The sequence below is a fragment of the Pezoporus flaviventris genome, unplaced genomic scaffold (genome assembly GCF_033815535.1).
Source record: "Pezoporus flaviventris isolate CSIRO_AGI_PZ_B2104156 unplaced genomic scaffold, CSIRO_AGI_Pfla_v1 ptg000078l, whole genome shotgun sequence".
NCBI lineage: Eukaryota > Metazoa > Chordata > Aves > Psittaciformes > Psittacidae > Pezoporus > Pezoporus flaviventris.
Genome location: NW_026892626.1, coordinates 4657105 through 4671733, shown reverse-complemented (window position 1 = coordinate 4671733; position 14629 = coordinate 4657105). Strand labels below are relative to the sequence as shown.

At 36.4% G+C, this 14629-nt stretch overlaps 1 protein-coding gene across 4 annotated transcripts in view; it reads right to left on the bottom strand.

The window, feature by feature from the left end:
• GRIN2A (glutamate ionotropic receptor NMDA type subunit 2A) overlaps positions 1-14629 on the bottom strand; it is a 180337-nt gene that overhangs the window by 42731 nt on the left and 122977 nt on the right. For all 4 annotated transcript variants that reach the window (XM_061473328.1, XM_061473329.1, XM_061473326.1 and 1 more), the window contains 5 exons: positions 11194-11399; positions 9607-9775; positions 9333-9486; positions 4777-4902; positions 1026-1255 (listed from right to left, as the gene is read on the bottom strand). In XM_061473328.1, coding sequence (XP_061329312.1) covers positions 1026-1255; positions 4777-4902; positions 9333-9486; positions 9607-9775; positions 11194-11399 — 885 coding nt within the window. The remainder of the gene's footprint in view (positions 1-1025; positions 1256-4776; positions 4903-9332; positions 9487-9606; positions 9776-11193; positions 11400-14629) is intronic.

Sequence of the window (14629 nt, the reverse complement as noted above, 5' to 3'; positions counted from 1 at the left end):
GAGCCTATTCATCACAACAATCATTCTGCAAATGGGCTTTAATCCCTCCATGCAACAGCACTATTAGAAAGCAGTCAAACAAATGAAATAAAAGAGAAGTAACTGCTAGGTTTCTGATGTATAACATTATTGATTAAATTTCACAAAGCTCTGGGGAGTATGCTTTCAGGAGAAGCAAGTTCAGTCAAGCTAGAACAAAATGAAAAAGAAGTGTATTTATTATTTGTCAGTTTGTGTGAAACCCAAGCAGGGTTTAAGTGAACTATCAGAGTCTACGTTGATGAATAAAATTTTCAAAGTAAAGTTCTCACAAAGGTTCTGAAATTAGGAAAACATCTTCCACAAACACATCAAAATTCTGCACCTTATCTCATATATCTTACATCTCACTTCCATGTGATAATACAAAACCTCAAATTTTCTTACTTTTTTTTCCTCCTGCTGTTTTATACAACAAAAACATTCAAAAAGACAATATGTATAATTTTTTGCTATTTCTCTTTGCTTATTTGTGCTGGCATCACTTTAAATCTGAGCTCTTTCTATAACTTCCTTGCACACAACATAGAAAGCAAAAAGACATTTTTTCAGGAGCATTAACTAGCTTCTGATGATTACTGGACAGTTGCTTGTTTTATGCCTATTTTTTCAATTAATGTATTATTAATATTCCACATAGAGATGGTCAAATAATTTTAAATACGTCTTCTCTGCATTCAAGCCAACTTACAATTTTCAAGCTTTTGTCTATTGGTGAAGCATTCTTTTTACTCAACCAGGAATTGCCTTCCATCACAAAGTTAAGGTACTCTTCAACTAATGCAGTTACTTTTGAAAAGGCAACTCAGACTTTGAAAACAGTCTGATATTTTAATGCTTTGGGTCTTAGATTTCTTAGTAAAGGCTTACACTCAGAATGAAATTGTCCAGTTTCAGCTTATTATTCACTCGGAGGATTTTTTTAGCACAAAGTTGTAGAGGATTATGAAGAATGGGCACTGATCTCTTTTGAGCTGAAGACCTACCTTTTTATCACTCAGTCCAGTCACTTGGTCAACAAACTCCTCTTGAATCATAAAGGCAGCTAAGTTGGCAGTGTAACTAGCCAGGAAAATGACAGCAAAGAAAGCCCAAACCGACACCATGATTTTACTTGTCGTCCCTTTGGGGTTTTGCACAGGCACAGAGTTGTTGAATACCAAGCCCCAGAGTAACCACACTGCCTTTCCAATGGTAAAGGATGGTCCATGGGGATCTGTAAATGCAAAGAGCTATTATTTTAGTTGCAGTTCAATTAAACCTTGGGAAGATACCCTGCATAATAACAACTGCTCACATGATTTTAACATGGTTAAAAAATATTTCAATACATACTCAATGTACTCCCATGGAATGAAGGGATTTACCATATGTACTCTCTATTATAATGACATTAATTTCCACATTTCTAAAAAATAATGTAACATTTTTCTATGTGGCATTTAGTTCAAAAGTTTTAAAATGCAAATGGAAAGCATAAGTTTGGAGGAGAAGCAAACTAGTACGTCTCTTCAGCAAGGTAGGGGCCACAGTACTGCCCCTTTCAGCAGACATGTAAAATGAGAAACTGTGGGTTTAAGTCTTAATGATTCAATTCTAGTACTTCAGACTTCTAAAATTATGCTTTCTGAAGTTTATGTAAGCATATTTAAGATTAAAAGATGTGAATTATGCTACACATCACCTACATTAAGCAACTTTGCACTCAGAGACTAAATCAGTAAGTCAACACAGAGAAGCTGCCTGTATAGATATGGGACTTACAGCAAACCAGACTCCGGCAACCTCACGTGCTCAGAGTCAGTTCCATGGCTTCAAACATGTTGTCGTTACAGGTAAAAACCTGTCCCAGCTGACCCATTCTGTAATTTTTGTTACCCCTGTTTGCATTCAGCTTTTCATTCATCCCAAAGCAAGCAGAAGTTGTCAGCACAATGCCCTCATGCCCACGCAGCAGCAGAAGTGGATTAGCAATGCTATTATCCACTTAAAAGACCTGTGAGAGCCCTGTGTGAATAAAGGTGTCCTGCGTTCAGCTGTAGCAGTGATTTTTTCCCCATCTTAGTAGCTGGTGCTGTGCTGTATTTTTTACTTTAGCCTGAGAACACGGCTGATAACACACTAAGGTTTTTAGTTGCTGCTAGGTAATGCTTACTCCGATCAAGGACTTTTCAGTCTCATGCTCTGCCAGTGAGGAGGGGCACAAGAAGCTGGGAGGAAGCAGAGACAGGACACCTGACCCAAACCAGCCAAAGGGGTATTCCATACCACAGCACGTCATGCCCAGTGTATAAACTGGAGGGAGTTACCTGGAAGGCCCAGATCTCTGCTCAGGTCAGGCTGGGTGGTGAGCAGTTGTATTCTCTTCCCTTGTTATTTCCCTTATCATTATTATTATCGGTGGTAACTCTAGCTACCCATGTGCTGGTCCACCCACATGCAATGTTGGATCTGCAGCTTCCCCCACACCTTGTCACCTACTGTTTTGACCCTCGCCTGTCCATACAGACAAGTGAGAGTAAGCCCTTCCAGCCTGCGCAGTGGATTTTTTAGGTGAAGCGCAGCTTGCACAGAACTGGCCCCACCCTTTAAACCTGAGGTTTAACTGCCAGAGCCCAGTTAGCTAGGACGGTTTTCCACCAGATTTGTATATCCCACATGCCCTTGGTCATCGTGCTTGCAGTAAGCGTGGTTAAAGCCCTTCCCAAATCTTCGCTCGCGAAGCCAAGCCATCAATCAATTATTATTGGTGGTAGCAGCAGTGGTTTATGTTATACCTTAGTTACTGGTCTGTGTTTATCTCAACCCGTGGGAGTTAACATTCTTTTGATTCTCCTCCCCACCCCCCCAGGAGCAGAGGGGAGAACGGGGAAATAGAGCAAGCGGCTGCGTGGTTCTAAGTTACCAACTGGGCTTAAACGATGCCAAGTTTGTTCTTAGGCAGACTTGGGTAAGTACACTGCAGACATCACATATTGCTCACCATCTATACTCCTTTATCCTCAAAAGAAAGAAACAGGCCTCCCCTGACTGTGACTCATCTGACAGTTTTATAGCTGTCTATTTTTCAATTAAATGGCAATGCAGACAATAAGCTCTGATGCAGACACCTGTAATCCTACCTCCTTCCCTGATCCATCCTTTTTGCCAAGGAGATACACATTATAAACTCAGTTATTATTATAATCATAATTTATTTTAATAATCATCTAATTATTAATAAAATAATAAAACCGAAAGTGGGCATACTTAGTGAGTGTTATAATTTCAATAGAAACACTGTAATACAGTGCAAATCTTTCACAGTGCAATCAAGCACTACATCTTAGGTTATCTTCTATTTTGCAGCAGTACTAAGAAGAGTGCAGTAAAATAAATGTGATGGAGCTGGTGAATGGTTCCTGAAACTACCTTCTAGAACCATTTAAGACTGAGCTGATACAGGGATAATAGGTATTTTCTGAACAACAGTGGTAAGGAAAATATATATCAATAAAGCAGTCTAAAGTTCTGTTCATGCTACTGGAGACTGTATTACCATTGAGCTTCATCCTGCCAAAAATGCTTAGGGAAAGGGGTAATCTACAGAAAGATTTCCATTTATTTTAAGCTTCCATGTTTCAAATGAACAACAGCTGGATTTGTGGCAAGTCTCTATAGCTGCATTAGGATACCATAATATGCCTTTGCAGCTGTAAGTACAGCAAATAATTCTGGCACATGAAGTGGCACAGAAAAGAACAGCCTACCCCTAGATCTCCAGTGACCTTACCCACCTTTAATATCCTCTTCCTAAACATAGTATTGATTTTGGACAGAGGTTACACATTTACCATCTTATTGAAATGATAACATTATCTGAACATTGAAATAATACCTTTTTTCAGGGAACAGGCCAACCATAATCTAGAAGAAACCATTAGCTTGCAATAGTTTCCAAACTATGTTTGCCAAGCTGGAAGATCTCTTGTTATAAAATAAAGCAAATGCAATTTAGAAATTAAAACCAGGCTGCACTCTTTAGTAAAAAAACGGAAGGATGAGGGCACCACAATACATGGAATCCTCATTCTCAGGTCAAAGTGTTAATAATAAAGAACTGCAACTTTCACTGAGAGAGGCAAGCTGTGTATTAAATTTGTTGTGCTGGTATATTTTGAATTGAGGTTTCTATAACCAGTGATGCTACACAGGAAGAAGTGATGCTCTTCTACCAGTGGCTTCATTTCAAGGCTGAGTTCATCAGACCATTTGCAGGGAATATATAAATCTATGTACAAAGCAACTGCTATTTTTCCAGATCATCCTCCACATCAGATTAGATCACTTTCTCTGAACTAACTGTGAATGTGTACACTGTACAAGCGAAACTGTGTGCTAACTATATACTGCCTGAATCCAACTCCCTGGTATCACTTACCCTTCTATAGGATGATCCCTATTAATTAGAATACAAACATGAGCATATAAGCCCTTAAGAAACCATATTTTCTACAAAGAACAAAGTTTCATAGGTGCTTTCACTGTTTAATTCCTATGTTATGTTTATTTTCACAGAATCACAGAATGGTTGATTTTTGAGTCTGGAAGGGATCATGGAGGTTATCTAGTCCAATCTTCCTGCACAAGTAGGGCCACCTAGAGCACACTGCTCAGGATTTTAAAAGATGGAGGGCAAGGGATGGAAAATACATTATTATTTTATAGTTCCAGGGTTGTGTAAAATGCAAAGCTTACCTCTCCCTTGTGCCAAGTTCCTGTTGTATCCTACGGGACTAAAGTACTCAAATATGAAGACAGCCATGGCAGACACAATGAGAAGCATCACAAACATCATCACCCAGACAGAAGCACTAAAAGGCTCTGCAGCAAAACAGACAAGAGAAACAGTTCATTAAACCAGTCCAAGAATTCTAATGTCTTTGGCTAGGCAAGTCCAGCAGTTTTCTTTAAATTAGCTTTTACCAAAAAAAGCGCCAGCAAATAGCTAAGTACCAATATATGAAGAACTGCTGTTAGCATATTACCCAAAATTCATAAAGTCAGAATCTTAAACCTAAGTTACAATTCAAAAACAAAGGGTGCACAATTTTTCTTGACAAAGCCTTCACTGGCTCTGAGTGGCAAATAACTGGTTTGACTCACTGCTTATTCTGCCTACAGTCCATTTCTAAACAGTGTGACATGCATTTATTAACAGAATGGTTGAACCATGATAACTGTATCTGCAGAGCAAAAGCAATTAAGCATATGCTTAATACATCTGGTAATTGAGTGAAGTAGACTCACATTTTCTAGCCAACAAAAGGTGTCACAGAAGAAAGCTAAGTACCTGCATTCAAACTCATTTTTTTAATTTCAGTTTGTTTTTTTTTCTCTTTGTGTTTAATTTCATCTACCTGCAACGAAGATGTTGTTTTTACCAATTGCAAACATATCCTTTTGAAAATCTCATTCTCATCTGGAAGCAAATTTCTGAAATCAGAAGGTTTTTATGGAAAACTGAAAGTCAGATTGAAAGACAGAAATCCATGATTTAAATAAAAGATATAGGTTGGAACAGAAATCTAAACCCAGCTTCAAATACCAGGCTAAATACCAACTTTTTGAAAGGACTGGGTGTGGTAAGGATATGTGATCTCGTATATGATAACATGAAGTTCTTAAATATCACACTGCCCAATTCACAAATTTTCTGTCATTTCAGGAGTCCCTGTGGAAGCTGTCATGGTAGCTGTCATGGTATAAGGATATATGTAAGAAATGTTTTGTATGGCAGTCATACCTCTTTACCAGATCAGCTTATGTGGGGCACTTTATACACTAATTCTGATAGAAAATGGAAGTGTGAGTGTGTTCTGAAGTGGGAGGAAAACAATCTTAATATGCTATTTCAAATTAGCACAGACTCAGAAACACTTGAAATAAGAAGAAATAAGGTTGTTTCAATGCTTTGCCTGTGTTTGAAAGATGAGGAGGTTCCTCCATCCTAACTTCTTCATTCTTTGGATTTAAATTAAGATTTGAACCACTGAAAAATTCTTCCACCACTGCAGGAAATGAGGTTGTGCTAAATCCAATAGCATAATCTGAACCTTGCCTGAGTTAGCATGAATGATTCACTCAGAACTAGAATGAAGTATAATTATTTGGGCCCAAGCATGGAAATATCTTCTCTCAACTAGTGTAATTGTTGGTTCAAAGAGAATAGTAAGTTAGCAAAATAACAGAATTCTTAAAAGGCAGAGAAAGATCTGTTCAAATGCAGACAAGTAAAGGGTATTATGTAGCCAAATAGTTAATAACAAGTATTCTATGAATTGATGTATTAACTGGATTAAATTGGAATTCACATAAAATTATACAATTTTGACCACATTCTGACTGAAGAAAGCAAGTTGATAAAACTCTTATCAAAAGCATCAGTGTAGAAACAGCAATGGTGATTTGTCAAAACCTAAATAAGGCAAAGGGCAAAACAAGCAGATGTGAATAAGTGAGCTACAAATAACAGTTTAAGCAGAACGCTCTTTAATAATTTCAGCAGCCTGGTAAATAAGGTGGAGGATGAAAAGAAGCCATAGGAAAATAAAAAGCTATTTAGCAAGCAGCAAGACTGAACAACTACAAAATCAATGGAATAACAAAGTTGATTTTCCTGTCATATTAGAGATCACATTCCACATTCAGCACTGCTCTTTGATTCTCAAAGGGCACAAAGAGAACTTCCCTCAGGCAAACAGCAGGTTTTAGAAGAAGTTTTAGTAAAGCTATGATATGGCAGAAAAATACTAATGTATGACTTGCCAGTGTATATTTCAAATGATTGGCAATGGAGAACACTGAAAAACATACCGCACTTCACTAACTTTGAGGTTTACCTCCCACCAAAACAGTACTTAAAAAATACAGAGAATAAATAGGGGCATAGATTTCGTATTCCACCAATGCCTCCAAAACAGAAAACTGACCTCACTTATGAATTCTCACCCTCTTAAAATCATAGATAGTTGGAACTGAGGTTTCCTTTATTTTGTTTGTTTAAATAAAGTTGAATCAGATGTCTACAGAATCTTTAAATAATTCATTTGTTGATCAAGCATATTAGTTGTAGTACAATAAGAAAATGTTTTAATGTGGATAAAATTCTCATTTGAAGAAGACACCTATATCAGAGTCAGAACACAGAAGAAAATGAGGAAAAGGCTGTCAGCCCAGCAGTTCCTTAGATCTACTGGACACAACAATTGGATGGAAAATCTAATTCAGACAAAACCCTGTACCGGTCTACATTCATAGTAGCAAATCACAAAAGCAGATATTTCATTAGCTGTCATCAAGGGCTATTAAAAAATATTGTATTTGACAGATTTAAAAAAAATATTTTAAAAGAATGATGTAAAATGACTCTGTTTGTAGACATTCACTTAACTGAAATAAAATCAGTCTGTGAATAAATTCAGTTATCTGGCTGATAGTATTTTGCATGGCAAAGCCTGTTACTACTCAAAATAGACAGTCAATTCCAGTAAAGTGGAAGTTTTATCTACGTGTAAAAAGCCAGAACATACTTCTGAGAGCACAGACTTGATTTATTGCTACAAAAATCAGATTTCTTCAAAATTAATGTTATTCTATAGAGCTTTATGAGATGGGGCTATTTGCCATTTGAATTATATGTTCACCCAACTGAACAAATAACATTAAATGCATTTTAGAAATCTAAGAAATATGTTGTGGAAAATGCAAAAGTTGCCTCTTTTGATGGTAGCTGTAAGCAGGTTTTTAAGAGATAAGCAGATTCTATAGTAAAAATCAACTGCATTTGCAGTACATTTAGAAAGCACTCCAGTACTTACAGTTCAAATGATAATTTCAACATGCTGCAACTGCAATTTAAAAAATGAATTATCTTTACAAGTCAATGACTTAGAGAAATGAAAAGATACTATCTGAATACTTTTATTAAAATACAGACTCTTATGATTTAATTTAAAAGTCTTTAATTCATTAAACAAAAATATTAAACCACCAACAAAATCTGTTTAGGTATCTCTATGTTTGGGAAGTTATTTGATTACTCACTGTATTATACTTATTTGCATCATCTCTGTAATGTACCTTTATGAAACAGGTATGAGAAATAAACTCTGTTGCTAAATGATGATTCTCAGGCAAGAAAACCCAAACATTTGTCCACTTGTAGCTGATACTATACCAACATCTGCTCCTCGATGGCTACAAGCGATTTCAGTAGAAGTGAAGAACTTACACTCGGCAATCTAAAAGAAACCTACCATCAGTGACGTAAAAAAAAGGCATCACTGGACTTGAACATACTAGACTGTTCCACAAGACATCTGGAAAATATGGATGGATTTGGGGTTGTTTGGGTTTGTGTTGTTTAATTTTCCAGTATCACTTAAATGATTTTAGTGTCACTAGCACTATTTTCCACTGCCAAACGTCTTTAAAAATACTGTCCCCAAGTACACTATGAGGAACATAACAGCATTCCAGGCACTTTTGATCCATGTCATGGTTCATTCTCTTTTCAGATTCAGGTAAATTTAGGCTAAGCACTAAATAGAGAAGCAAACGCTAAACCCTAGAAGAGAAGGAGAGGAAAATAATGAAAGGAGAAATAATTGAAACAAGAAGCAAACAAGGAAAGAAGACCGAAGTCTTCGTTTTTTTTATATCCCATGTCCTTTCTGCTCAGCCTTTCATTTCTTTGCTATATCTCCACTGTTCAGCTGCATCATCACAATTCCACTGCTCAATTGCATCAATGGAGAAAACACTCAGAAGCTCTCCAGTGCAGTAGTACAGTGTTCAGAAGTCAGAGGGAACTGTTATTGAATTAGCTGTCAGACCTCTTCTGATTATAAGGAAGTCTCTTTTTGTTAGCTGTTCTACAAGTTGTTTTTAAATTATTTTGTGAATGTGAATATTAAAAAGATATGAAACCATTTATAAAGGGCTAAACAAGCATCACATAGTTTGTAGAGAAGCAGTTTTTGAGGAAGTAATTTTTCCAACTGATGATTTTGGGAATTCTTTTTTCACTTTGAAATAATTTGCTTTCACTCACTGCATCTGAAACCAACAGCACTATCTTCATGTGCTAATAGTCACGTTAATCAGCAGGTCAACACAGTACAAACTTCCTAATGAAGAATTCAAAAGTTGACAGAAATATGTCAATGCACCATAAAGCTTAATGAACAATATAACCTGCCCAACTCTATAGAAATGCAATTAAATTATCTGGATGGGTTGGAGAATCATACCTAGAAAAGCAGATGGTGAAACTGTGCCATTGCTCCGTGACACCATGACACTAATCCCAGTCTCAACAAATGGCACTGAAAAGTCAACCACTTCAGAGCGCTCTTCATTAATAGTGAGAGACCCCACAGCCATAACTGCACGATGGTATACCACCTGATCCACAAAGAGAAGACACCACCAATATTACTCAGTAGAGAATACCTCATTTCTCCAAAAGAATGAAGAACAAACATTGCTAACTTCTTAAGAGATCTTTTACCTAACAGAACTTACTTCACCAATCATTCCATTCCACACATTATTGACTTTTTTGCCATGTTTCCCATTAGTCACCAAATACAGGTCATAGGTGAACTTGACAGTTTTAGACAACTTCTTCAAGATATCAATGCAGAATCCTTTGCAGCACTTCTTTACATTAGTCCCCTCATTAGTTGAGTTGCTGCCAACAGAGAAGAAAGACAAACATTTCTACTGGGAAAAACAGAAGAACCACAATAGCAAAATTCAGCATACTCTGAAATGACATTTTGTCGTACTTGTGAATGACCGTGTTTTCCTGAATCGATGGAGAAACAATCCACAGGATGCTTTATATGGTGTTTGTAGCTCTCACTAGTCATAGCACAGTTGCTTGATGAGAAATAGATGGAAGATAATAGTAGACCTTTTATGACATGCTTTCTGCTTCAGCATCTAGCCTCTCGCACTTCTCCATCAAGACATAGTCTCCTCTCACTAATCTCTTTCTTATACCAGGATTAAACATTTATTACTTTTATTCTTAAGACAGAAGACTACATATCATTTAGTAATTACAAAAATTCCCAACATGTATGTTATATAAAGGTACAGCAGTTCCCTGTACCGAAAATGAATGGTGCAGCTTTTTCTGTACTTTGAGAAGGTGAATTTCAGGCCACCTTTGAGTGCAAACATGAAGATTTCCCTTTATTTTTTTTTCTGAAATGTTAATTTCATGACTCTACATGACTCTAGAAATTTCTAGTATAAGTGTCTTCAGAAGCCAAGGCAGTATTTTAAAGCCTTTGAAAGAATTCAAAACTAAAATAAAACTAGTTTAAAACTTTACCAACTACAGTTATGTCAAAAGAAATATTTTTCTGGACTTCAGGAAGCATGTACACAACCATTTAGGAGTCTCTGGAAATCTTCAGAAACATGCCTTATAGTCCCTATCACCTGCTCAGTAAAAATGTTATTATAATCAGTTCATAAATATGTAGACTGAAGCACAGAATGGTGAATCAACACCAGTAAATTCACAAAGATAAATTTTCCACTGATTTCTAATGACTCCTCCAAAGAAATAAAAACAGGGGACTTGTCTCTATATGATGGGTCACAGTGCTTTTTTATGCTGGAGTAGTTTATCCTGTACCAAATTTCAGCATAAACATACATTTTCAATAGGAGATACTCTGAAATTGTTAAAGACAAACTAAAACAGGCATATTTCAACATAACTGGAAAGAATTCAAAGCGGACTCATTAAAGCAATCCTATTTTAGAGTGCATTCTTCTTCCATGTGACTGAAAAAGGCAAATTCTAGTTGACTTTGAATTTGCTATACACTTACTATCGTGTTAATTCAATGTGAATTCTGTGTCTATAACCAGAACTTTTCAATTTATTTCTATCAACAATAAAGAAGATATGCAATCAAGAGTATACAGCGTGGGAAATAGGAGAAGAAACTGGAAATGAAATACAGAAGGAAAAGCAAAGATAGGAATCAAGAGGAAAAAAGCAAAGTATCAGAAAACAGTTATATAATGAAATAAGCAATATAGTTTTCACTCAGGAAAAAAAAAAAGGAATGCTGTGTATTTACTTACTTAATTTTGACAAATTTACGACATGGCACAGTATTTTTCTGGCAACTTTCCATCAAAGGATCCACATCCTCAACAATGACAAAGGGAGCCTCCTCCAGGGTGACAATACTCAAATGGTTATCGTCAGGGTCACTGTCTGCGAAAGAGCTGTACCTTGGCCAGACAGAGTACTTCAGGCTCAGGGAGTTGTTCTCCCATTTCCCCACCTGAAATGTCAAGATAAACAGGCTGCTGATGTGCTGATGTCTCATTTGACAAATGAGAGCTAGTATTAAATGTGCTGGGATACAGGTACAGGAAATTACATTGCAAAGATGGTTGCCTTGGGGTTTTGTTATCAAAATTACTTAGAACTCTTCAGTAATTGCATGAAGTGAGAAAATGCACTGTTCTAAAGACAAATAAGGTAAAATCTTAAGAGATAACAGCTTTATAAAGCTGGCTGACATCAGTTAACACTATCTATAACCTGGCCATAGCTGTGCTGAAATTTGACATGCATCATTTCCATTTGGGCCAGAAGAGCAACCAGATACTCCACTTGTAGTCAGGACCATTTTGCAGCAATGAAAAAATAGTAATAAAAAAAAAAAAAAAAAAAACAACAAACTAAATCAGCAGCAAACCAGACAAATAAACTACCCCCATGCACACATATAAATCAGATTGAGAACCAAAGTATTATAATTTCTGCATCTTCTCAAAAAGAAGACTCTTCCATTCTTATGGTTTGAAAGCCATTGTGAAAGCCTTTATCATTGCGCCTGAGGCAGGCCAAATGACATTTCTAGTAAATACAATTGTGCATGATTTAATTCTTATTACAAATAACATATTTTATTCTGCTTCAATTAATGCCAACTGCTGAGGGAGTTTAAGAAAACACTCCCCACTTTACATCAAAATTGCCTATTTATTTACTATTATACCATATCTCTTCTAAACTAAGCTACATTTCTTTCCACTCCCATAAGATCAGAAAGGGGCATATGATTTAAATATTTTGAAAACTCTGGCATTTGCTTCTTCAGATTGTTGAACTACTTTGTATCCATAAATCTAATTGCAACATAAAATTGCATGTTCTATGCAAGTAGCAATGACAGATAATATAAACAAGCTAGTAATCCACAACATTTATAATCTAATTCATTTGAATAATTCATTAGTTGCTTAAGCTAAAAAGCCATAACATAACCATGAGACTCCTAAAATATTTCTTTTTCAAGGAAAATGATGGGAATTAACAGTACAATGATTTGTGTCCTAAAAAACCTGTAAAAAATTATTATCTGCCTTCTGTCTTCTAAAGACATTAAAATAAATCACAAACATTTCCAAAGAACTTGATTTATTTCCATTCCTATCTAGGGAAGCGTACAAGCACGTACCCTTTGCATTTTCCTTTCCATCCTGTTTATAATTCAAGATGTTTTGATGAACTATAATGCAGTAGGCAGAGATGCCAAATCTCTATACATTTAAAGGAGGAAACTCAAAATATCTCAAGAGAATTAGGAATTCCCACCTAAATCAATGGGAACTGGGCACAGGATTTATACATACAGTTCTAGAATGAAATTTAACCAAAACACAATGGATGAAATCTGTGTGATTACATACAAGTGATTTCATACAAAAACTATTTCATACATGGAGAAACAAAACTAACTCTGTGTGAAGCAGTTATATTTCAAAAACAGTTGAATTATCAAGTTATGGTATATAACTGCATCCACAGCTGAGTCTGTACTGGTTTATATTAGCTTACATGGTGTTGTTCGTATCTATGTCATAAGTACACCATGAAGTTGGCCATCTGGAATGGGGAGATTTCCAGCCAGCTCAGTGCTTCAGTTGAACAGCAAACGTGCCAAGTAATAGGATGTATTTCAGAAGTGGAAAACATGCCCGATCGTCTGCCTATTCCAAGCAGCAAGAAGAAACAAAATGTGACTGAGGCTCAGTTGCATTTGTGTGCTCAGGACTGTATAGTAGCAGCATCTGCCTTCCTAAATTGCTCAGTACAGGATTCTGGGAGAAGGCAGATCTGCTGAATCCTGAAGCACTTACTTCCCTCTGCAAGCCACTCTGCACCTCCATCACTATCACATGGACCAACAGGAATGTGAGCTGCCCACCACAGTATGAGTTCACCTGGTCCTATCAAAAGTGTAATGACTGCTTTGATGCTGTTGAGAAAGGAATCATGGTACTCTTTCATCCTTCAACTGCAGTAGCTGCCATTTTATTATTCTGTGGAGTATATAACCAGTCATATTATTAAACAGCTGATTTGGGGGAAATGCTAATTTCTTTTGATGTATTTTTAGGGAAGTATTACATGTTGAGCCAATCTCTCAAGTTAGATCCAAAATTCATCTGTTGTCTTTCACATATTTATTCAAATATTCACTCATTATAAACTTATTTTAAGAAATAACTTAAAATTAACTCCTTGCCTTGGGTCTCAGGGGCATCCCTATTTCTCTGTCCAAAAAGGTCTAGCACTGCAGTCCCAGAGTGTTACAGTGACTTTATCTGGACTTTATGGTATACAAATTGCATGTACATTGCAAGTCATCCCTGCTACCACCAGCACAGTGTCAGAAAGGACAATGAAAAAAACTACAAAAGAAAGATGTCAATGTCATGAAGAATGGTAGAAAGTGGAGGGTAAGAATTTAGTTTTATGCAATTAAAGCACATAATTAAAACATGGTAGGATTTTAATATTTTTATTAGAAGCCTTTTAGCTTGTGCAGAATTAATTATAGCATTGTTACTAAGCATTGCTTATTTATGAAGAGACAATGTTTTGTATCTTCATCTATTATTTAGTTCTTTCAATATCCTTGTGCAATTGATAATATCCCTTTGTTACAGAGTGAAGGGTTGAAATGACACAGAAAAGCTGCAGAATAAGCAAAACTAAAACATGAACATGTTCCCATTATAAAAAAGAGAATTTATGAAACTGCATCTCTATGTAGGTGTCCTGCAGGATCAGCATTTATGTCATGTTAGTCAGATCTAGTATTACTTCCAGTCAATATCTGTTTTGGATGCCTTTAAAGCTTTCAAATGCTTAGGGAAAAAAGCAACAGGTTATAACAACTACACATGCTCATGGTATTTTAGAACATTAAAAAAGGTCTGCTCTGCTTGTGAAGTCTAAGAATTAGTGTGCAAACCTAAATAGTCAAGGCCAGGCTGGACAGAGTCTTGGGTGACATGGTTTAGTGTGTGGTGTCCCTGCCCATGGCATGAGGGCTGGAACTAGATGATCTCAAGGTCCTTTCCAACCCTGATGATTCTTTGTTTTGTCCTTTTTCAACACTGACTGATAAGTGGCTTACCAATGACAACAAAGCAAAATATCTGAGGTAAAAGCAGCATTCCAAGTCCTGGTTTCACTGGTGAAGGTCACTACAAA